Genomic DNA, 24,668 nt, shown 5'->3' with positions numbered 1-24,668 from the left:
ACACTCATCACTTAGAATTATTTCTAAACCTGATACAGAAATACAGCAACACTAATTTTACAATACACATACACAAAAAATAGGTAGTTCATTTTTGGATCTTAATGTCTTTGGGAGGTCTGGAGATCACATACTCCCCGACTGTGCACAGTGTAAACAAAGGCAGCAAAACAAGATATCTCTTACCATTACCTCCCATTTGTGGTGCAGATGCACCTTCCTCTCAAACATTTAGAAAAAAATCTTCTCAACGTTACTGAGAACTCAGTGAAACAGAGTCAGCTATTTGATTGGAAGTTTGAAACAGGACTTTTTAATTTAATCTGACTTTGAAATACCAGTAAGAACTAATATAACAGCATTTTAATCTGTCCATCATCTCGTCACAGGTTCTTCTTTGTGGATTTATAGTTTCAAAACTATTTAGCAGGAGAAACGATTTAAATGATATAAATACACCATGTATTTATGTAAGCTGTTCTGTTTCTATGTTTTATACTCACATTAGATCAGTTCCCAAAGGCAGCTGTTTAATAAACACAAGTGCCTCAGGAATTCTCTTACTCCTGCAGACATCTTAGCACTTTCCTAATTACATGTAATGAATGACTTTATTTTTTGGTCTGACTTGCATAATAATAAATGATCTTTTTTCAGTAGATATCATATTGCTGCAGATTAGGTCTTTTTTCCTCACCTAAAGTAGCTTTGGTCTGTTTTTACTTTGCTAAACTGAGTGTTATGAAATGTATAAATGAAACTTGTGCAGTGATGTATATTGTCATGGTAACTGGTACTGATAACAGCAGAAGTAATAAATAATAACATTGTAGTGCCTCATTAAATATATGCTCCTGAGTTTTTGCAATGTTTTCCTGCGGTGTGTCTTTAGCTGTTGCTGCTGTCAGTCTGTGCTAAAGATGGGATGTTAGGGAGCAAGAAAACAGAAAGTTATAAATAAGCTTTGCCATGGCTTCATTTAGAAGATAGGGGGAAGTCTACAATATATTATTTTCTGGCTGCTGCTTCCAGGGTGCTGATAGCAAATGACAAAGTGCCAGAAATTTTAAAGTAATACATCTTGTGTGTTTATACCTTTATTAATCTTCACTAACTGACTGATCCCAAAGGATAAAAGAGATTTTTTGTCTGTGCTAGCTGTAGAGAGAGAGAGAGAGAGAGAGTTACATTATTATGAAATGATGTGGTAAGTTGGGAGGGAAATGCTGTTTGGTGAAAGTGCTAACAGCTCATAAGAACCACTAGTTTAATTGTGGAACAGTGCATTTTATAAGCAAATCAATATTTTTCACCAGATTGCATATTGCCCAGTGAGATCGCTGAGTTCTCAGGTTACTAACGAGCCACAGGAGTCACATATCCATTTTAGGAAATGGTATGTAAGTGGAAACGAATAGCACACCACTAGGAAATTGGTATTTGCCACTCAAACAGAAGCAGTACCATCAGCTACTGTATGCCGCTGCAGATTTAGTGCTGCACTCAACAGTGTTGAACAACACTGTTAGATTTACTTTGAACAATACAAAATTGGAAAACTCAATTCAGTTTTTTTCACTTTAGTTCTCAATGTATAATTAAGATTTCTGAATCCTTTTTCCTTTTTGCAGTACTGGTTTTAATATTGAACATATATATATATGAAAAACTGTAAAAAAAATAAAAACCATATTTATCCATATTTGTTAAATTTCTGAAGAGGTGCACATCACCTATGATGTAACTTCAGAACCTACACTCAAAGCTATTCCTATAACCTATTAATGCATACCAGTAAGTATAAATACAGTTTAGCTTATGTTGCTCATGTAGTACATTATAACATAGCTAAGTTATATTATATTGATGATAAATCGTTCTTCAAAATGTAGAATTGTGCACACGCACACACAAAGACAAACACAACTGAACATATAATCTGGATTACCACAAGCAGGTAAGGAGGTTCAAAAACTGTATGACCAATTTGAAACTATTTTTCTTTGTTCTTTATCTCCTGTACGCAGATATTGTCTGAAACACATGGAAATAGAGTGATCAGTGAAAAAACAGCAACCACTTTCACTCTAACAATCAAACCACCACAACTTAATATGTGTGCTTAAAAATCCAAGCTTGGTTTAATGACTTTTTTTTTTTAATATATATATATATATATATATATATATGTATATATATATATATATTATTCTTACAAATACATGGTTTTCAGCACTTTGAAAAACGTTCACTTTCCTCAGTAAACCAAGAAAGCTAGAAATATCCTACAGTGGGAAAAAAAGACAAAGACAAACCATTTTTGACAAAAAAAAAAAAAAAAAAAATCACAAAAAGACCTGAAAATAACAATAAAAGGAAATTAAAAACAACATCCTGTACAAACACTATGGCCTAATAATTTAAGAAAATAGTGTCTCTAAAACGTTCATATTGCTTTGTACCTCCACTGACCAGGCAAATTTCACCCTGTGCAACACCAGATAGTTCAGATAGCAACCACACAGGTTGCCAAATCCCAAGTGCTGATGCCACTCCAGAGGTTTTTGGGTTCAAGCTGCAGCCAGTGGCATGCAGGCATAGCAAGAGAAAAACAGGTTTGTTTAATGTGTTCTCTTCTCTGGTTGTTTTGGCAGTAACAATACAAGGACAAGGGATGGTCACACTACTACAGTACTGCACTCCTTATGAAACCAAGGATATTTTTACTGTTTGTTGTAGTTTTACCATTATTTTGCTCTACAGCATTATTACTAGTACTATCACCATCACAGATACACACAGAGTGCATCGTGTTTGTGTGTGTAGAGGGTTCGTCCAGCGGTGTGCATGTGTACTTATGTGTGTTGAATGTCAGTGTTCAGTGCTCAGAGCTTGTCTTGTCAAAGGAGAAACTGGGAAGAGTCAATAGCTTGGGGTTGGTGTTGGGGTTTGGCGAGCCCCCATCCTGTCCTGAACTTTCTCCTACTCCCAGGTCAAAAGAGTCCCTAGAGTCACTAGAGGGTGCTCTCCTCCTCAGGCAAGTGTCCCGGCTAGGCAGAGGAGGGGGCATACTTAATCCCCCCAGACCCATGCCCCCAAGCCCACCCAGGCCTGAGTAGAGGCCAGACTGAGGTTCCAGCACTTCAGGGGGGTCAACAGAAATGCAAGGTGGACTCATCTTCTTCTTACGTCGGGGTGAGGTCTGAGTGGGGGTCTGGCTTCGGATCTGCAGGCTGTCGGCCTGCGACACAAAGCCGGAGGAGGTGGAGGTGGTGCTGCGCTGGGGGCTGGACTCCACCGAGGAGCACACTTCTACAGAGTGGCTCCGCAGATCGTCCAACCAGGAGTAAGGGCGTGGGCGGGGCGGCAGAGTGCTGCGACCGTGTGTGTCAGCACTGTGGAACCTCTTCAGCTGCCTCATACATGGACTCCGGTTTCCCTGGCAGCCTGTATAGCTGCTGTAACCCTCATTATCCTTACCACTGTCCTCCACATTACTGTCATCACTACTAGTCAACCCCACATGGGTAATGAGGGACACTTCCTGATCTTCTGAGGCCTCCTCACGTTGGTACGACCTGACTGGTAAGAGTGGAGGAGGAGAGGAGGAGGAAAGGGAGTGGGAGGCGTGGCAGTGTTGGTGCTGGGTGTGCACACTGCTGGGGCGCAAGGGTTTAGGGGAGGCACCTGGTGTGGCAGGAACCAGGCAGAAAGCAGGCTGCTGATGATGCTGGGAGCAGGATGAAGGGGAGGTGGGAGAGGAGGAGCAGGGAGATGGAGGGAGGACCAGAGAGGCCACTTTCAAAAGTCCTTCATTGCTCTCCCCTCCGTCTGGACACAGAGCCTCCTGAGAATCAGCAGACACTGCAACCTGGAAGATGGGGCATAGGGGGAGGAGGTGGGTGAAATATTTAGGAGGGAAGGGCAAAAAAGATGGAAGTAAATGTTCAATGAGAGGAAGGGATGGAGAGTTGGAGGGGACCAAAAATATGGGGGATCAGAGGACATGAGAGAGGGAGACCAGTTATTGTGAGGCAATGAGGATGAGTAGCAATAGTTTGGGTCAAAGTTCACAGACTGGCCAGACAGAGTCCTGTGTTTCTCATTGTAGAGGGTTAAACTATAATTGCAACATTCTGCCCTAATTAATAACATGGAAACACAGAGGTTACACTGCATTGCTCAATGGCTGAAGTCCAAAGTACCATTTCCCAGGAGTTAGTTATAACTTTTAACACTGCTGGATGTTGTCTTTGGTTTGGTTTTTCTAATTTACCATGTCCACACTAAAATCCTTATTCTGATTACTTCACTGTGATGTTTGAGCCTCGGTGTACAGAATGATATATAAAATTTGACACTAAAGTGTTTCCACATTCATCTGCTGAAGGAGGGAGATTTCTCTGTGTTCACCTTTAATCTCAGTTTATTTGGGATCTAACAGCCCCAGTACAACTGTGGCAGGACTATGAGAAAGAACACACAATAAAAGTCTGAAGTATTATTAGTAATATATTATTAATGAATATTTTGGGGATCTAAAGAATTTTGGAATTATAAATGGTTTAAACTAAGCATAAAACCACAGGCAGAAATGCACATGATTATGAGATGTGTATTGTTACATGTTCATAGATATGGAATTTTTAAAAAGTGAGAAGGGAGTTAAACAGGAATTTCTAAACTCAAGGGACAAATTTATTTTAAATAAGAGTATTAGGAGGGGGGTCTTTAAAATCATCTAAAAATTTACTTTTACACAAACTCCCCTGAAAATCTCAATATGATTACAAACATGAAATCTTTGACCTTCTGTGTAAGAAATAAAATTGTTCCTATGAGATATGTCACAATCAAATAGAAAAAATATTAGGGATTGGCTATGGTATTTCCAAGTAGGGCAGTCACTGGAACACATTGACTGTTTTCCTCATAATATATGAGCAGCATGTGCTTTTCTTTCTTTCTTTTTTAGTGGAGCAGAAGGACTCGTTGATTGAGTGCCGGCTGACACAGTGAACTCTGAGCAAAACCTGACCCTCTAACCTTTGACCATTCACACAATACCCTGTAAACTGTCAGCAGGATCATTATTAGCATTAGTCTCGACAAGATTTTTCCCTCTGTTGCAGAAATGTCTACAGGGCATGGGGTCGACTGTCAGAGGGTAAACACAGAATGTAACTACTGTTGGAGGGGAAGGGTTAGTAAACATAATGGTTGCTAAAACTCATAAAATGTTCTCACAAACTCATGACTTGTTCCTCACAGACTGGAATTAGGAAATTAACAGGATTTGACTATAATTGTATTGACTAGATCAATTTAAAAAAAAAAAAAACATGTTGAATCTGTGGAAACAAGGCATAGATGAGTTTTAGGGTGCAGCATTTTGATACAGGTTTAGAAGCATGGGTTTCTCTGCGTGGGCCTGAATGATGTGATCAGAGAGACACCTTGTGGTCACAAAAAAACCACAGCCAGGCCAATCACCAGCCACAGCAGCACACCAGATTATGGTTTATAAGAGTGTATATGGGAACAATACTAAAAAATGATCACCCTGTCAAAGTTTTTTTTTTTTAATTTATTTTTTTTAAACAAAACCAACAGGTGCAGTACATTACTCCTGTACTGTGATAACTGTGCACCAAGCACTAAACAATTCATTAGAAAATACACAAGTGCTGTATCACCATGGTCCTGTATTTACAAAATGGCCAAATGCATATTGACAGCACTTGTTCTGCAGCAATCCCCTGAGTTGTACAGTTTATAGTGTAGTAAGTGCACTGCATTGTGGGTAAAATTTTCAGCCAAATAATAGCTTTGTCTGGCTTGAATACATTCTTTCACTCTGGTACTGAGTAGGTCAGTCATTCAGTGTTACATGTAGCTCCTACTGCTTGTATAATATAGAAGAAATATTAAAGTTCCTTTAGATTTGCCAACAGGCAAAGCTACGTGTTAGAGAGTTTTAGGTGCTTTGTGGCTGATGGTTAGCAGTAAACAAAGATCTAGGTGAATGAGAGACAAAGGGGGACACAAAAGAGGGAAGGCTGTGTGTGTGTCAATCTGTCTCTCTAAAGATGAATATGGAGTCCAGTGTTTCTGATGTCTGCTGTTTGGCATGGTTTCAGAAACAAGAGTATCTGTGTTTAACCAGTAGCTCAGGGTCAGGGGGTTTTTGGGCCCAACTGAGCTGAGGTCAGAGAATAACAGATATGATATGGAAAATGAGACAGCAAATCAGTTAGCAACAGATTGGAGTACCAAAAAGAAGGGGAAGAGAGGAGGAAGAAGAAAAGTGAAAATATTTAGAACATGCAATGTGGACACAGACTGTCTGTAAGGGGAACTTATGGAAATTTTCTGGACTCTTTATTCAGTGTGCTATTCATTTTACAATTAGCAATTCGATATACAATTTCAACATGCAATTTGAGTGGTAATGAAATATAGAATTCACTTTGAAATAATTTGGTTAAAAATGTAAATGGTAGCAGAATAAATTGCATGTCATATTGTCACGTTTGCATTTTTATTTTATTTTCACCACACTCTTTTTAGTGTCAAAATTCAAGCTGAAATTCAAACTGTCTGTGATCTGCTAACTCAAAACGTAAGCTTGATCAATTGAGGCCACAAGTACCGGGACGTAAAAAGACGAGTGAAACTTTGAGCATTTGTTTACAAAGAATAACAATGGTAAAGTCGATGTTCCAGTTTAAACTGTTTGGTCAAAATTAACTCATGTGATGTTTCATGGGCGTGGCTTTTCAACCATTGTTGACATTCATCCATCCATTATCTATAACTGCTTATTCACAGTAGGGTCACATGGATCTGCTGGAGTCTATCCCAGCTCTCTTTGGGTGAAAGGCAGGGGTACACCCTGGACAGGTCACCAGTCCATCACAGGGCCACATTGTTGACAAATCAGGAAACAAACATTCTAATCATGTCCTCTCTGTATCAACTTAATTTCTCCTTATATTTGTAAATATTGCAAAAAAACATTCTGATGATTTTGGCCTGAACAAAACAAAATAAAAATATATAGGATGAATTATTACGAGAGCCATTTGTTGCCCAACCACGTAAAATATTCAAATTGCATATTTAATTTCTAATTGCAAAATAAATTGCAAATAGAATAAAGAGACTAAAAACCCATGACAATATGACATACATTTCATTAAGTTAGCAATTAAAATGTTAACCAAAATAATTCAAAGTAAACTGAATACTGCATTGCCACTTTGCACATTAAATTGCTGACTGCAAAATGCATTTTCAAATTGCATATTGAATTGCCAATTGTAAAATGAATGGCACCTTGAATAAAGAGTCCAGAAAACTTCCATAACTTAGAGGCACTGTTGGGGAAGAAAAAGAGAAATTTTCATATGTTTTCTAGCTCTACTTTTGTTTCTTGAATATTATTAGGCATCTCAGCATTTTCTTATATAATTTAAAAAAAATTTGTCTGTGTGGAAGCAAAAAAACAATAATAGGTCATAATCAATTATTTAAGCTGCCTTAAAAGGGATGATGACAAAATTTACCTTTATGTAAAGTCCAGCTTACAACAAGACTGACATGCCTAGATATACACAGAAAAACGTGTTGGTTGTAGGAGGATCTGGCGAGTTTTCAAAATTCACACATTTCATCAATTTTGATAAACTGGAACTTTTAGATTGCATTTGATACATTTGTCTCCCAAAACACTGTTTTCACAAAACTACAATGAAATATAATACGTTTGGTTTACCAATATTATTTTTTAAACAGATATGTAGCCAAAATGTTTATCATGATACATCATGACTCTTATAATGTTAATACTTTTGGCCCTCAAAATATAATTATTCTATTCCCCAAATCTGCATTTCTTTCTAACAGTGGTCTGACAGTCGTCTTAATACTTCTAATACTGTAATTCGGAACCCACAGACTTCAGTTTTCCAGTTTTCACTGGCACCAAACACTCCAGAAGCTGTTTCAAAAATCACCTTCTTGTCTCTGCTAGAAAGGGATTTAAACATTAAAAAAAAAAAAAAAAAAAACAATAAAAATCTGCTCCTGTAGTGTTTGGTATGAATAAAAACGTCTAGACCAATGAGTCTGAGCCTGACAAGAGCAGGATTAGATGAGATTCTGAGTACAGCGAGTCACCTGTCGGCGGAGTGTGCGGCTGAGCGTGTGTGCGCGTCTGGGAGGGGGTAGTCGTGGTATACTCTCGGAGTCTGAGTGGCTGTGAGGGCTGATGGGCCTGAAGAGGTCTGTGGGAACAGTCAGCTGCTGGAAAAACTCCTCAGGCTGTGAACGCACTGAGCCACTGGAGCCTGTAAGCGAACAAATGCAGCACTGAGAGGGAAATAACGACAAACACAGAGCGGGTGTGCTAATCGAAAAGGAAAAGCCAAGACCTGCATCTTCCTGAGCTGATGTCAATCTACATTATTTCAAAAACGATGACATATCACAAATTCCAAACAAATACAACACGCTTAAAGCGTGGACCTGAAAAAAGTAAATAGGTTTTGCAAGTGTTGCATTCTGTTGCAGGTCATTTGATCATGTTATGTATTTGAAATGAAGTCAATCACCTGATTGGGCCTTGTGGGTGTCCAACATGTGCTGGGGCCTCTGTGTCTGTGTTAGAAGCTGTGCTGTAGCCGGGGATGTGTGGTCAAGGGGCTGGAGTGGGTGGAACATATAGCTGTCATTGGGCAGGGAGTGTGTGCGTCCCACTGAAGGCTTCCTGACACTCAGCAGGTTGTCCGTCAGTGGCTCCCCAGGATCGGGTTGCACTGGCTGTGGAAAGACAGAAAAGAGTTAGGGTCCCTCTGGATTACAGGAGCTGGGACTATTCCGAACCTCAAGCACTCTCACACTGTTTCTAGCACATTCACAGCTGATAACTCTTAAAACACAATGTGAACACTGAGGCAATGATCAGCATACATGGACAACAGGAGTTGACCGGCACAGAGCTGCCACAGATCACAGAAACTTTTCCAATCTTTTTTTTTTTTTTTTTTTAAATGCAAGACACTCGGCATCTTGTGTTTCCATTTACCCCCTGCAATCACGTAACTTTATGTAAGCCTGCTCCGTGATTATGTGTCAGCTAGGGCAGTGTCCTATAGCCTGAACCATCACAGAACCAGTTCACATTCGTCACAGAGCTACTGGAGCTCCAGCACACTTTACACCCTCGTACCAAACACGTGAAAACCACTTCAGAGGACAATAAAAACACAAAATACGACTGATAGGAAAGGACTGTCAGAAGAGACGTGGACTCACATGGAAAGCACATAGGAAAAAGACAGAACTGAGGAAAAGGAGGAGCAAAAGGACAGAGAGCAATACATGACACAAAGAGAGAAGAGAAAGTAAATACGGGGAAGAGACGAAGGAGAGAAAACTGCAAACTGGCAGGTGAGGAGGCGCACTACTCTACTGGACTGGACTGGACTGGAGAATAACACATACCAGGCTGGAAAGGTGGAATGGGTCACATAGTTAGAGTCACCAGGGTCTTTCAACATTGCTTGTACTACACTCTACCTCTTAACTGCCTTGTATTTTTAAAAAAATGGACCCCAACACAATCTAATACACAGTGATTTTATGTCATATGTTGGCCTGGGATCTCTGTCTCAGCATGATGATAAATAAATTGATCCTGCTGCAACATTGGCCTGGAAGTGTAGCTTGAGCCAAGATCAAATTGACCTTTACTGGGGAAGACATCTGACAAGTGATGTGATTTATTTATTGAGCCAAGCTGGTGGTGAATTATATTCTGACATCTTGATTATGTAATTGGCCAAAATTTGCTGTCAAATAAGAAAAAGAGGCACCAGATGCATTATTTATTATTTAATCACTTTTTAATTTAGTGGGAAGATGCCCTTCTCCTCAATGACAGAGCCCTGTGGGACAGGATATAATGGAGGAATGCATGGATTAACTATGGTGAGGGAGTGCACATAAGACTTAATTGTCATACCCCTGGTACGGTAAAATAATAGATGACGTGTTGACAAGGAACTTTTTGATGTGGAGCACACTGTGTTCCTTTCAAACAGTTACTTATTTTCTGTAGTAAACAATACTATAATAATATACAAATATTACAAAAAGTGTCTTTAAAACTGCCATATGTAGTAGTATTTTTTAAGCAAACTTATTAGGAAACATTTGAATTGACAACCAGCAGATATGTGTGTTATAGTGACAGCTGAAAATATCAAGCCCTGTTTCTTTTTCCTTTCAGCTCGGCTCTCACTGATGAGAGAATCCCTGCAGAGCTTTGGAGAACTGCTGCACTGTACAACAATTATCTGTGAGCAGATTCCTATAAGTAGATATCTGAATCATTATTAATCTAAAATATTGATTATAGCTGTTTTAAATAATAATTTAAGTTGTGCTGGGACTACAGGTGCCACGGCCACCCCTCTTCCCCAAGCAAAGCCTGTTACACCCCAGTGTGTGAGAATAGAGGTTGACAAGCGATTTTGGAAGTGCACTGGGAACGAAAACACTACAAGATACTGCAGAGAGGAGGAGAAGAAAGAGGGATGGAGAAAGAGAAAGAGAGGAACTGTCAGTACATTGCATTCCAGACTGCTTAGAAAGAGAGGGTTAAAATCGTCGGGAGCCGAGTCGTCTGTCAGAGCTAGGGACCAGGATTTCTCAGAGGCCAGAGACAGAGCTTCCATCTCCGCTAGAGGGATCTAGGTAGGAAGAGACAACGGCTTGTGAGCAGAGAAAACAAACGCACACTCTGCATAACACACAAAAATCTGGACGCTACACACAGATAAGACCTGTAGCTAAAAAGGAAATACCTATTTGAAACAACTAACACTGCTGTGAAAAAGTATTTGCTTCTTCCTGATTTTTTATTTACTTGCATATTTTCACACTTAAATGATTCGGATCAAACAAATGTTAATATTACACAAAGATAACCCAAGTAAATACAAAATGCAGCTTTCAAATGATGACTTTGGGGAAAAAAAGCTGTCCAAACCTGCCTGGGCCTATGTGAATAACAAAAGAACAATGTAGTTGAGCAAACACAGGAGAGAACACAAAGCAAGATTTATAGTCTCTGAGCCATGAAAATTATTCTGTTCAGCTTTAGACTTTTTAAACTGTGTTTTGGAATCACAAACAACAATATTATGACGTGGGATGGTCAGAGGCACACACTCAGTCAAAAAGTACAGCTTGATGAACAAAGTGATGCAAATGCTGTAATCATACTTTTACAGTAGACTGACAGAACAAACAGGGAGCTCACTCATTTATTCTGTAGCGTTTATTTGAATATACAATAATTTCATAATTGTTGGGCCTAACAGAACTATCTTTTCGAACATCTAAATTAGCTGAATCCAAGCTCCTAGTTTTAGGTTTATGCACGTCACAGAGAAGTGTGCAGAGTCCTGGATTGTTTAGAAGCTGTGAGTGTTTCTGGCTTCTGTAAGGGAAGCTGCTGTATATTTGGCCTTGCATTGGTAGTAGGGAAATACTTTCTGACAGGAAAAAAGGGCCATTCGTGCAGAGAGAAGCAAGAGCTGATACTCAGTGGAAAAAAAAAAAAAAAATTCTGCTCATGTATCTAAAAGAACAGCAGAGAGGGAGAGGTGGCCTATGGTGTCTAATGACATCCCAAACCCATTTAAAGCTTTTAGAAAAGTAGGCTTTAAAATGTTTATGTAATTGGCAAAATTAGATGTCAACTAAGAAAAAGAGGCACCAGATGCATTATTTGGTGAGTCAGTGATCCATAGCTTATTGACTGCACCATTACTCTATACACTTGTGAAAGTGTTTAATTGACTAGTTTCAGGAATACCTTAGAGAGTAGGTATTCACATATAAAACACAAAAACATGTCACACCTACATAAAGACACACAAACACAGTTATTTTGGGGGGACAGCACAAACTAAACCATCTCACTAAGGCTGCAGAAGCAGACCAAAACCTTGGCAAGCATAAATGAGCACAAGTGAGTGAAGTCATGAGTAGGGGGATGAGATCATAGCTGAGGCGCGATGTGATGCACCGCAATGTGGTCGACCACAGAGCTGGTTAGTGTGAGGAAAATATGTGGTGAAATGCCAGTACATCACATTGCATCCTTCTAATATACTGAATTCTGGAATCTAGGTTCTACAGACAGTACGCACTGCATTTTTTCTGGACAGCCAACTACTGTATAGTCTAGGGTTTCTGTAGACCACTAAACTTATTCGTTTTTTAAAAAAATGATTCTCGTTCAGAGTCATAAAATTTTGTTTTCATTAAAACAGTAAAATCTCTCAGTAGTGCTGAGATAATTATTTTCCTATTTAGCTCTAGTGCCTTCTTTCCAAACCATCACTCGTGTGCCCTTTAGACAAAGTCATATCTACACATGGCAGTTTTTAGTTGTAAGTTTACAGGAAAAGCTTTGATAATTCCAGTAAATTCCTATGTAATGTTTTAGAGTGACCGAGACTCCAGACTGTTTGGGGTAAATAATTAGAAAATACAGCAGCACGTGTCCTTAAGTCATTTTTCATGTTCTTATTACTAATGCAGCCCTACATGTTGGAGAGAAAAAAGAATTGCTGGATATATGCATGACATAGAGGAAGTGAGTCATCAGTAGTGTTATTGTTGCTTATTGACCTTCTTGTCGGTGCTGTGCTTGCTGGGCTTGGGGGGCAGCGCGTAGTAGTGATAGACAGAGCCGGACAGGTTGTCCATCAAACTCAACTCCCCCTCCACTGAACCCTGGATGACCAGTGAAACTGAGTCAAACTGCACTCTCTGCTGGACAAACTTGGATAATGCAGAGAGAAAAGAGATGGAGAGAAAGAGGGGACAGCAAATGTTGTAGAAAAAGAGAAGGACACAAGGACACAGTTAAAAGAAAGAAAACGATGCATGAATATACATGGAAAGAAAGAGTGAATCACAGAGAAGGAAAAGGGGAAAAAGATAGTTGATCAGGCACACACAAACAGTGATACAAGACAAAAGAAACAACTAGATTACACAGCAACCCTAGCCCTTGTTAGCATCTAAATTACTTATTTAAAACCTTCCTGCAGTCCACTGAAAATATTCAACTCCCTCCTAACCATCATCTACTACAAACTCTCGTGTTACCACTCACACCCACAAGGAGGCACTACAACACTGCAGAAGAGACCATTTCTCAAATGGCTGGAGAAGAGATCATGGCTTAACCACACATTTGGGGAAAGCAGCGGAGGAAGATAAATAACATCTTAGAGAAGAAACATAACGACAGCAAGACCTCTATTTCCTATCCCCCAAAACTTCCCTGCTGTCTGGAAATAGCTGTGGAAGTGAACAACAAGGCCCTGTGGTCTAGCTTTCCCATGGCACTGTGACCTCTCTATGACTGGCATGTCCCCTATAAGGACCAGCCACACATACACACACAGTCATGTACACAGATAAACTGTAAACTCTTGTGTAGAGGTACTTTTTCTGGATACACTACTGACTCAACAGAAACTGTAATAGTCACTTTCAAACTAGTGTATTATATGCTATGACAATATGCCAGTGTTGTACATGTGTGGAAGAGAAATACATTTTACAGAGGTGACCCACACCACAAGCTTATATACAAAGATATAATTTAATGTAATGTAATGTACCCTGACTTTGGATACATTACACATAAATGCATTCATTTATATTTTTGAATGGATGTCGGACTATGTAGTCAGTATATGCTAATATGGACACTTTATTATAGTTTGTTTACATATGGACTACAATTATTACATTGAGACACTGAAGAGACATTCCTTACGGAGAAAGCGATTACTTCAGATACTCTCAGTGTCCTCCAGCATGAGCCAGAGAATTAACTAATGGTTATGACTGGAGTCAGAATTAATGACCATGGATGTGGGGGTCATCTGCCCAACCTTGCAGAGTGGCCCCCCTAGCAGGAAGTGACCTCAGAGCATCTGTCATACCACACAGGATGTTGTGTATGTGACCTAGACATAATCTCAGTATGTTTCTCAGTTTCAATAATATGAACCATATCAGTGCATGTCCTGAGACAACATTGTAGTTAAGTATTTAAAAGGATGTTTACATCTAAAAAACCCACATGATATGGGGTTAATGACTGCAGCTATGCATCGACAATTGAACTAATGCTATTTATTCCGAGTCTTTCATTTGGACTGGTGTAGACATGATGGATGACAGAACCATGGTGAAAGGATCCCTAAACATTTCTTCACAATCGCATCCAAAAATACTGGCCATGCATACCATACTCACATATCACACAAGCATCATGGAAAAGAACCTTTACCTCCAGAGAATGGTTCAGGCATGAAGGGGCATCTGCTCTGACGCTTACAGAGTCTCTCCTTATATTAGCAGAGGGTGAGTCCATAAGACTGCCTCTGTCCTTCTCTCTATCCTGTCCTCCAGTGGACCTCCAAGGGGAACCCCCAGAACTTGACCTTTCCATGCTCAGTGCCAGAGGGTTGAGCTGGGGTGACCTCGTTGCCATGTCTCCCCCATCTGTCTGGAGCTCCAGGTCCAACTCCGCCTCCAGCTCGGCCTCCTCCTTGGCTTCCTTGTTGCTCTCCTCCAGATGCTTCATCAAGACAGCGATGACCACATTGACCAGGACAAACTGAGCGGTGAGGACGAAGGAGACAAAGTAGATGGGAGAGACCACAGTGTTGTAGCAGGTGCCAGTGTCATGAGCACAGTCTCTTAATGTGTCCTGGAAGAAGCATGAAAACATGACATGAGCAGACTAGCTAAACTTGTTCACAATGAATTCAGTCAGGATAAGAGAAACTTCTTGGCTGATGGATTCTGATTATATACTATAGACAGCTTCATAAATTTGAAATTTAGTACAATGGTGGAGGGTATTCAATGTGTTCCCCTCAGGATTAATTGTAATAAGGTGATTATTTTTTGTCTAACATCATCAGCAAAATATTAAATTAGCACAACACTTTGGTTTATGACTAAATACCTTCTAAATATTCCAATCATTAGTTTATTATGCTAATTACCAAGTGTTAGCATATTAAGACACTAAATTAAGATGTTACACATTATAGCTATTAAACAACAGCATGACAATATTGTCAAAAACATATCAATATATTATATCCAAAAGTCACTTGAAAGTAAGTGATCATTTACTAATTAAATATTAACTATTTTTAATTGCATTCAAGCTAAAATGCCAACATATTTAGTAAACGGAAAAGACTAACCTAGGCTAAGATTTAGCATAAACGTCTATTTTGCCTTTGACAACAGTTATTGTGAGATAAATAGTTGGGAGAGACAGCAATGATTTAAAGTCATGTCAACAAGTGGCCAGGCTGTGCCCAGAGATAAGATATTAGTGCAACACATGTCGACTACACCTGCCTTTTACTATGTTTTCCTATATGTGTGTGTTTTGTGTTTAGGATTCAAAAGGACTTTTGTCACCTTCATTATGCCATTCCAGTTGTCTCCGGTGGACACTCTGAAAAGCAGCAAAAATGCCATTCCAAAATTTTTGAATGTAGCGTAACGTCCCAGACCCTCACACGGGTGGAGCTCATCACAAACTGGAGATGAGGAGAAGGGAAAGGATCAGGAACAGGAACAGGCAGACATTTAAAAAAAAAAAAAAAAAACAGACAAAGATGAAGAAACAGACCTTTATGGCTTTTCTGTTTTCACCAAAAAGGGCTAGTGTGAAATCAGTAATACTATTTAAGCTATAAAGAACAATTAGAGAGATCAATATGGCACTTCAACAAATGATTCGAAAAAGCAATTAAGGTCAGATTGATTAAACCCACAGAGGGGACAATTAAATACTCGGTGCGTGCCTGAGAATGACCTCAGAGGTATGGTTATGAATCTATGTGTGCGCCTTGTCTGGACCCCTGTATGCATGGTGCATGTGTCCTTACTCAAGTCCCCAAACAGCTCCACTCCCAGAGCTGCAAAGATAAAGAAGAGAAGCATGAAGAGAAGACCCAGATTCCCCACCTGCAGAGAAACAACAGGAAGCGAGAGGGATTAGTCAGAGGAGAAAATCCCAGGACAAAATAAACCAATAACAAGGGATAACAAACAGCTCATTCCAAAGAGAAAATAAATCAAGGGCCAAGAGAAATTACAATCTACTGCAATTGACTGTTTGCAAAACCCCTCCCCTCCTGAAGAGTAATTGTCCAGTCAACTGTGAATAGGCAAGCTCTGGATTCTCCACACTTTGAAGAGCTGAATATGTGATGAGTTCAGGTGATGATTTTTTTACTCTCCAAAAACAAAAACACAAGAGCAAAACTGTAAGAAACTGTTTAAACACTGTGTTTTCTGCTCTCATGGAAGCTGCAAAAATGTGTATGTCCAGTAAAGAAGCTTACTACTGTCAGTAGTAACCACGCTTTACTTCAGGGGTTATATCATTTCTACATTATGTTGTGCATTTCCATGTTTCATCAACAAATGCAAAACCACAGTGTCATATTTCTGTAGATCACAATGAACATGAGCCTCAATTCTTTAGCAAAATATTACATTTGGAGCCATCAAGTTGGCCTAAGACACCTTCACATGGTTCTAGTCCTAAAACTAATTTAGCTGAAAAAAAAAAAAGCTGGGTTTTCGACAGACTCATTAGGATAATATTAGTTAATATTACATAATATTAACTTAGTTTGTTAGTTGGCTACAGCTGATCAAATCTGCCAAGATAATTATTTTAAAATGAGAAAGCTGCCATTGTCTGCCTTTATGCGAAATGAAGGACCTATTGTTCTAAAAATGAAAAAAAAAAAAAAATTTCAGGGTTAAGTCTCTTTTCATTTGCTAATTTTCTACTGTATGTACTGTTTGAGGAGCCACTGCAAAACTGCTGGTGATCCTGGACAAGATTGAAACACATCTATAACAATTATGATAAAGAGGTGATTTTAGGTAATGAAAAGCTTCAGGGTTTGGTGCTGCTGTCAGTGGTAATCAGTATGTGGCAACTTCCACAGACCTCCACCCACTCCATTATTGGATTTATAAATTATGAAGACATCTGACAAGTGCTAGGAGAAATTAGCCTGGAACAGCACTCAGTATCGGCGTTTCTGAATAAGAATGACAGAGGTGGTTATCAGTGAATAATAAGAACATATGACTGTGCGTTATTTTTTTCCCCTCTCAATCCAAACACTGCAGAAGTTTTTTTTCACCTAAATGCTGCATTCATTTCCCCAATCTCTGCAGGGTGCTGTTAATGCAAATAAGGGTGTCTAGAGTTGGCAAAAAGCTCATGGGAATAGACGACACCCTGAAACAGAAGAATATGTACCAAAAAAGAAACACTTCTGGGATGCAATTTTAGGGACAGCTTCTGTGTAATGTGTTAGGATGTGAAAGCTCCATGGAGAAAAAACAAATGTAAATGAGGAAGGAAGAGAGGCTTCAGTGGATTTGGTGGATGTTATTTTACAGAGTTGGCTGTGTACCTGAGGCAGGGCTTGCATAACAGTGTCCAGCAAAGCTCTCATCCCCACTGCCATCTTCAAGAGCTTCAGTACTGTGGAGACACACACACAAAGAAACGAAAAATGTTATAATTTTAGTCTTACATAACAGAAAAGGCAATTGTTCTGTCACGGCTTCTGTGAAAGTGAAACGACAACATTTGCTTAACTGACAGACTAGTCTTCATCTGTTAGGCTAGTCAGCGATTTCATTATATTTGATAACACTGAGATGGATTCAAATATTCTGATTGAGGTCATATCATCCAGATTGGGGTTATGAGGTGCACTAAGGGTGATAGATAATGCATAGTAATGAATGAAATAATAGATGCAATTAGAAAGCTTGATGTATCACTGAGGTAAAAAAGAAAAACCACCCCGGTGCTTTAGGTTATTGTCTGAATTCTTTAGTGTTCATACTAAAAAAATGAGTATACTATGTGTGTGTATATATATATATATATGTATAAATATATTGTGTATCTATATATGTATAAATATATATATATATATATATATATATATATTTATACATATATATACATATATATTTATACATATATATATATTTATACATATATAGATGTATATATATATATATATATATATATATATATATATATATATATATATATATGGAGAATGGCCGAGCTAAGATCCCGTGAGACTTCCAGATACAGACCGACAAACAGGTGATGGCTAACCAACTGGACATAGTAGTGGTGGACAAATAGCAGAAGAAAGCCTTAGTGGTACGTGTAGCGATCCCAAGTGATAGCAACATCAGAAAGAAGGAACATGAAAAACTTGAGAAATACCAAGGGCTGAAAGAAGAACTAGAAAAGGTGTGGAAGGTAAAAGCAACAGTGGTCCCTGTGGTAATCGGCACCCTCAGGGCTGTGACCCCCAAACTCGGAGAGTGGCTCCAACAGATGCCAGGAACATCAGAGCTCTCAGTCCAGAAGAGAGCAGTGCTAGGAACAGCTAAGATACTGCGAAGAACCCTCAAACTCCCAGGCCTCTGGTAGAGGACCCAAGATTGAGGAAGACACATACACATACACCACCCGTAGGGGTGAGAAGGGAATTATATACAGTGGGTACGGAAAGTATTCAGACCCCTTTAAATTTTTCACTCTTTGTGTCATTGCAGCCATTTGCCAAAATCAAAAAAGTTCATTTTATTTCTCATTAATGTACACTCAGCACCCCATCTTGACAGAAGAAATGTAGAAATTTTTGCAAATTTATTAAAAAAGAAAAACTGAAATATCACATGGTCATAAGTATTCAGACCCTTTGCAGTGACACTCATATTTAACTCACATGCTGTCCATTTCTTCTGATCCTCCTTTTGATGGTTCTGCTCCTTCATTGGAGTCCAGCTGTGTTTAATTAAACTGATTGGACTTGATTAGGAAAGGCACACACCTGTCTATATAAGACCTTACTGCTCACAGTGCATGTCAGAGCAAATGAGAATCATGAGGTCGAAGGAACTGCCCAAGGAGCTCAGAGACAGAATTGTGGCAAGGCACAGATATGGCCAAGGTTACAAAAGAATTTCTGCAGCACTCAAGGTTCCTTAGAGCACAGTGGCCTCCATAATCCTCAAATGGAAAAAGTTTGGGACGACCAGAACTCTTCCTAGACCTGGCCGTCCAGCCAAACTGAGCAATCGTGGGAGAAGAGCCTTGGTGAGAGAGGTAAAGAAGAACCCAAAGATCACTGTGGCTGAGCTCCAGAGATGCACTAGGGAGATGGGAGAAAGTTCCACAAAGTAAACTATCACTGCAGCCCTCCACCAGTCGGGGCTTTATAGCAGAGTGGCCCGATGGAAGCTTCTCCTCAGTGCAAGACACATGAAAACCCTCATAGAGTTTGCCAAAAAACACATGAAGGACTCCCAGACCATGAGAAATAAGATTCTCTGGTCTGATGAGACCAAGATTGAACTTTTTGGCGTTAATTCTAAGCGACATGTGTGGAGAAAACCAGGCACTGCTCATCACCTGCCCAATACAATCCCTACAGTGAAACATGGTGGTGGGAGCATCATGTTGTGGGGGTGTTTTTCAGCTGCAGGGACAGGACGACTGGTTGCAATTGAAGGAAAGATGAATGCGGCCAAGTACAGAGATATCCTGGAAGAAAACCTCTTCCAGAGTGCTCAGGACCACAGACTGGGCTGAAGGTTCACCTTTCAACAGGACATTGACCCTAAGCACACAGCTAAAATAACAAAGGAGTGGCTTCGGAACAACTCTGTGACCGTTCTTGACTGGCCCAGCCAGAGCCCTGACCGAAACCCAATTGAGCATCTCTGGAGAGACCTGAAAATGGCTGTCCATCAACGTTCACCATCCAACCTGACAGAACTGGAGAGGATCTGCAAGGAAGAATGGCAGAGGATCCCCAAATCCAGGTGTGAAAAACTTGTTGCATCATTCCCAAGAAGGCTGTACTAGCTCAAAAGGGTGCTTCTACTCAATACTGAGCACAGGGTCTGAATACTTATGACCATGTGATATTTCAGTTTTTCTTTTTTAATAAATTTTGCAAAAATTTCTACATTTCTGTTTTTTTCTGTCAAGATGGGGTGCTGAGTGTACATTAATGAGAAATAAAATGAACTTTTTTGATTTTGGCAAATGGCTGCAATGACACAAAGAGTGAAAAATTTAAAGGGGTCTGAATACTTTCCGTACCCACTGTATCTATATGTCCAATGCATTCAGTAAGTGTTAAGACATTTTTCAGTTTTATTATTTTGCAGCTATACTACAATAGTTTAAAATTATTTTTTTCTGAGTAATCTTCACTCAGTGCCTCATAATGACAAAGTGAAAACAGATTTCTTTTCCCCACACATACTAAACATGTTTGCAGTCCAGATTTTGATACATTTCTGATAATTCTGATCATTTCTAATTATTCAAATAAGTAGTTCCTAATGTCTCCTGATTGTGTTCCACATTGAATGAACTGTTTTACTTATTTTACACCTGATGTGTCAAGGCCTTGAGGTTGAGATAACCTTCCTTATTATTATTTCTAATGGCTTAAAAGGTCTGGTATAACTCAATAAAGGTTCAATTTGACTAGAGGTCTAATCATCATTAATAACTGAAAATATCTGTGTAGGCGTGCACAGTCTTTCTAGTCAATTAATAGTATGTAATGAAACAATGACTATAATTATGTACAAAGTAGTTCAGACAGCTATTCTGAAGCAGCTTAAGTAGAATCAGAGTTGTTAAAATAGGACTGTGAGAATCGTAAGGCGGAGGCAGAGATGCAATTTTTAGCTTAAACAAGAGAATCATACAAGGCATGTCACACACACACGCACACACCCTCACACACACGCACACACACACACACACACACACACACACACCCTCACACACACAGACATACACGCACGCACAAGCCCATTTTTGTGCCTGGTCGGCTTGTTTGGCAGTAATTAATAACTTCCATGCTGCTTCTTTTATTACACATAAATGATTTTCCTTCCTGCCTGATTTTTTTCCTTCCAGCTTTCCTCTTCCTCCTGTTTCCTCCCCTCCAGCCTTCTCTTATCTTTTATTACGTGGACAGTAATCAGCACCAGGCACACAGACATTTGAGTTTTCTTCTTTTTCCCTGGTGCCAAATCCATTCCTTCTCTTAAAACTGCACCTTCCTGATACTGAGCCTTCGCCACTATTTATCGTCTCTCCAGGTATGCTATGTTCTCTCTGGCTCTCTCACCCACCTATACACCTCTGTTCATTTATCTCTTTCTCATTCACTTCACCTCAACTTTTTTCACTCTAACATCACTTGTTCCTCTTTCTGACTTCTTTCCATCTTCATATAATCTATTTTGGGACCAGATATTATTCATCATCCCTGCCTCCTCCTTTTATTTCTCTTCTCATATATTCCTTCCATACTAAGCTAATAGCTATAGCTATATAGCTATATATATAGCTATATATAACTGCTTATTTCTCTGTGCCATCTGGCCAGATCACACCCTGCCTGATCCCTGCTGTGACCTGCCATGCAAAAATGACAAAGAGGGGAGTCCCAGGGATGTGGCCCTTTTACAAACCATCTTAAAAGTGTAGTCTTTATGAATGAGACCAGATGGTACAGGTAACTCAGTGGGAGCGGGCTGGTAGTTTTTTTTCATACCTCGTGCAATCCTCAGCACTCTCATGATGCGGATGATGGTGGGATTGATGGGCAGTGAAGCATTGACCTCAATCTCCTCCAGAGTGATGCCCATGATGGACAGCAGCACGATGGCCAGATCCAGCTGGTTCCACCTACACACACATCAGACATAGTGATGTCATCAGCACAGGTTTGAAGACTACACTTTTTTAAACTTGAGAAAAATGGGTTGTGACTTTAAAAGAAGTGGGTGTTTAGCAGGCACAGCAGTTGTAATAAAATAAATACTGAGTGAAGGGAGTAAAACTTTACTTTGGCCTCCAATGCTTCAGTTTTGACTGATGTGTTTTATTTTAAAATTCATTCCCCAGCTTTGACAGGCTAGCAAATTGCTGATGCTTTTAAAATCTGAACTATAAAGGTTTTCATATTTCATGCCTTGAGGGATGAAGGTTGGTGAGTGTTTGAGAAATATTGTTTTAATGTAGCAGAGAATACTGAATTACACAGGTAACTGATCACAAACTGATGAATTTACAAAAGCATCACATTCTGGATGACAGTAATGGAATGAGCGGGTTATTTTGAGGGTCTAAAGAGGCAATGGTATCATTAGGTTTTAGTATATGATAAACATACTGTACTATAGATAAGTTACACATTCAGATCTGAATTAAACTTCCCAAGAAAGGGCAATAAATGTGGCAAAGGTGTAGTCAAAGCAGTCAGTGTTGTCCATTTCCATTGTTTCTATTCCATTAACAGGTTTCTCTCTCCACTCCACAATGTATCCCTTATATTTAAATTTACTGTAGATACTCACAGTGACTGAATCAATGCAAGGAAATCAACTTAAACTCAATGAGATTTTTAAATTAGTCCTGAGGGTCTGCCTAAACGTCATATTTATGTGTGTGGGTGTGTGTGTGTGTGTGTGAGTGTATTGAGGTAATAACAAAAAACTGCCAACTGCCAAAAAAGTACAACAGTCTGCTTTGGCAGTGGGAATGGCCACAACTGACCCTCTGGTAGTCAGCTCTGCTTCAAAAACATGAGATGGGCGTGTTAGGGTTTGGATTCGCGAATGTGTGATGTCAGTTAGTATACATGTGTGTTTTTGCAGTTGTGTTTTTGTATTATATAGTGGTTTTGAGTGGGAAGCCAGGGATTTCAAAGCTATGAAATCATCTAAGGCAGAGGGTTTTAAGGGTGTTTTAACAAGGCTGCTTGTATTCATACAGGCCTCACTCAGAACCTTCACTGAAGCACAGTTAAAAACAAAACAAAACATGAATCTCACTGAACTCTGCCTCAGATTTTCCACATAACTCAGAGATTAAAGAATAGTACCTCTAACCACCAATCTATTACAATATCACATCATTTCAAATGTCAAAGCCTTAAACTGGCAGATAAATGTTTATTCTGGATCTCTGTTCGATCTGGGTCAGAAATGATTGGTAAATGTGATGTCCCTTTGGGGGAGAGTGGCAGTTATTTAAATACTGACTTGTCCTTAAAGAAGCGCCGGAAGCCAAAGGCCACCAGCTTGAAGACTGACTCCAGAACAAAGATGAGGGTGAAGATGTAATTACAGATCTTCAATGCCTCGTCCAGCTCCTGAGGATCCCGAGAGAAAAGACAAAATGTAAAGGATTAATAAACAGCAAGCCAGTAAACTCAGCATTACATTTTCTCTTATTCTACCATAGTGAGCTGTGGCTTAAAAACATGCTAAAACCAATAAAATTATCTCACCCTATTGTTATTTTTTCATATTTCAAGAGAAAAATATTTCAACTTGACTCAAATACACCAAATGTGTGGCCAGGGCGTATTTATTTGCTGTATAAATCAACAATTTTCCTGCATTTATAGGTTCAGCATCTAATACCAAGGAGTCCATATTGTAAACTCTGTTCTCTCTTCCAGAATTAGCCATTATATTAATAGATCACTCACATTGCCCTCCGCTCCTCCCTCCCTCATTCTCTATGAAAAGGCCATTAGAATCAAAGTGTCCATTTTTGCCTGTGGGAGAATTCATAGCACCCATCTGCATGTAAAAACTGACCTTTAGCAGAGAGACACGGAGAGAACTGGAGGTCAGCAGGGATTTCACTAAATCCTCACTGGTGGCAATTCATCGAATCACAGTTAGTTCCAGTGTGTGACACATCGCTTTACTTCACTACTTCATCACTGCCATATATACCAATCTTAGGTCCTCTGTTCTACTTTAAGACATGCATTCTACCCAACAACCTTTGATTCTACTGTAAGATACTGTATTTTAACCAGCATTTTGTTCTGCCTTGTACCTGTTTGTTTTCTCCAAATCGATTCCTCCTTTATTCTCTGTTAACCCTCTTTAGTCTGAGGGGGTTTTTGGGGCCTGGACAAATTTTGACATGTCCTGACATTTGTGCTTTTTTCAGTGTTTTTTAAACATATTAATGTCTAAAGTCTAATAACACTGTAATCAGCACAAAATTGGCTACAATAATATGTGAGCTTCAAGTTTATACATTATTGTGTTTTTGAGAAAAAAGTGTTTATGCATGGCTAGTGAAAAACTACAATTTTTTACTCACTGAAATAAGACCATAAAACACAAACAGAACATTGGTTCACAAGACTTTGGAGACCAGCATGTTGTAGGCTAAAGTGTTTACTTCAGAGTGCTGTGAATGTCATCTTGTTCACACATTCACAGTAAACAATACACTGATTTAAATTTTCTAAGACACTTTTTGTCCAGAAAGGCCATATGCAAGAGGGTGTGTCTGAGGATGAATAGTCATGTGATTTACCTGAGAACACAAAAGACGCACTGAACGTCCAGACAAAGCCGCGCATAATGAGCCTTTCAGTCAATGTAGATGGGATGGATTAGTGCAGCACAATACA

General features: G+C 39.4%; 1 protein-coding gene across 1 annotated transcript in view; it reads right to left on the bottom strand.

Moving 5' to 3' along the window:
• Positions 1-2,405: 2,405 nt before the first annotated feature.
• The window catches only part of cacna1g (calcium channel, voltage-dependent, T type, alpha 1G subunit), a 142,389-nt gene continuing 120,126 nt past the window's right edge, over positions 2,406-24,668 (bottom strand). The window contains exons 26-34 of the mRNA XM_026315914.1: positions 23,269-23,378; positions 21,777-21,910; positions 17,571-17,641; positions 16,017-16,095; positions 15,544-15,665; positions 14,390-14,812; positions 8,616-8,823; positions 8,182-8,351; positions 2,406-3,871 (exon numbers count right to left, since the gene is read on the bottom strand). Of these exons, the coding sequence (XP_026171699.1) occupies positions 2,879-3,871; positions 8,182-8,351; positions 8,616-8,823; positions 14,390-14,812; positions 15,544-15,665; positions 16,017-16,095; positions 17,571-17,641; positions 21,777-21,910; positions 23,269-23,378 (2,310 nt within the window). The 3' untranslated portion in view covers positions 2,406-2,878. The remainder of the gene's footprint in view (positions 3,872-8,181; positions 8,352-8,615; positions 8,824-14,389; positions 14,813-15,543; positions 15,666-16,016; positions 16,096-17,570; positions 17,642-21,776; positions 21,911-23,268; positions 23,379-24,668) is intronic.

Source organism: Mastacembelus armatus, chromosome 19 (assembly GCF_900324485.2).
Source record: "Mastacembelus armatus chromosome 19, fMasArm1.2, whole genome shotgun sequence".
In the NCBI taxonomy this organism is placed as follows: domain Eukaryota; kingdom Metazoa; phylum Chordata; class Actinopteri; order Synbranchiformes; family Mastacembelidae; genus Mastacembelus; species Mastacembelus armatus.
The sequence above is the reverse complement of the archived record's forward strand: the minus strand, read 5'-3'. Positions and strand labels throughout refer to the sequence as shown.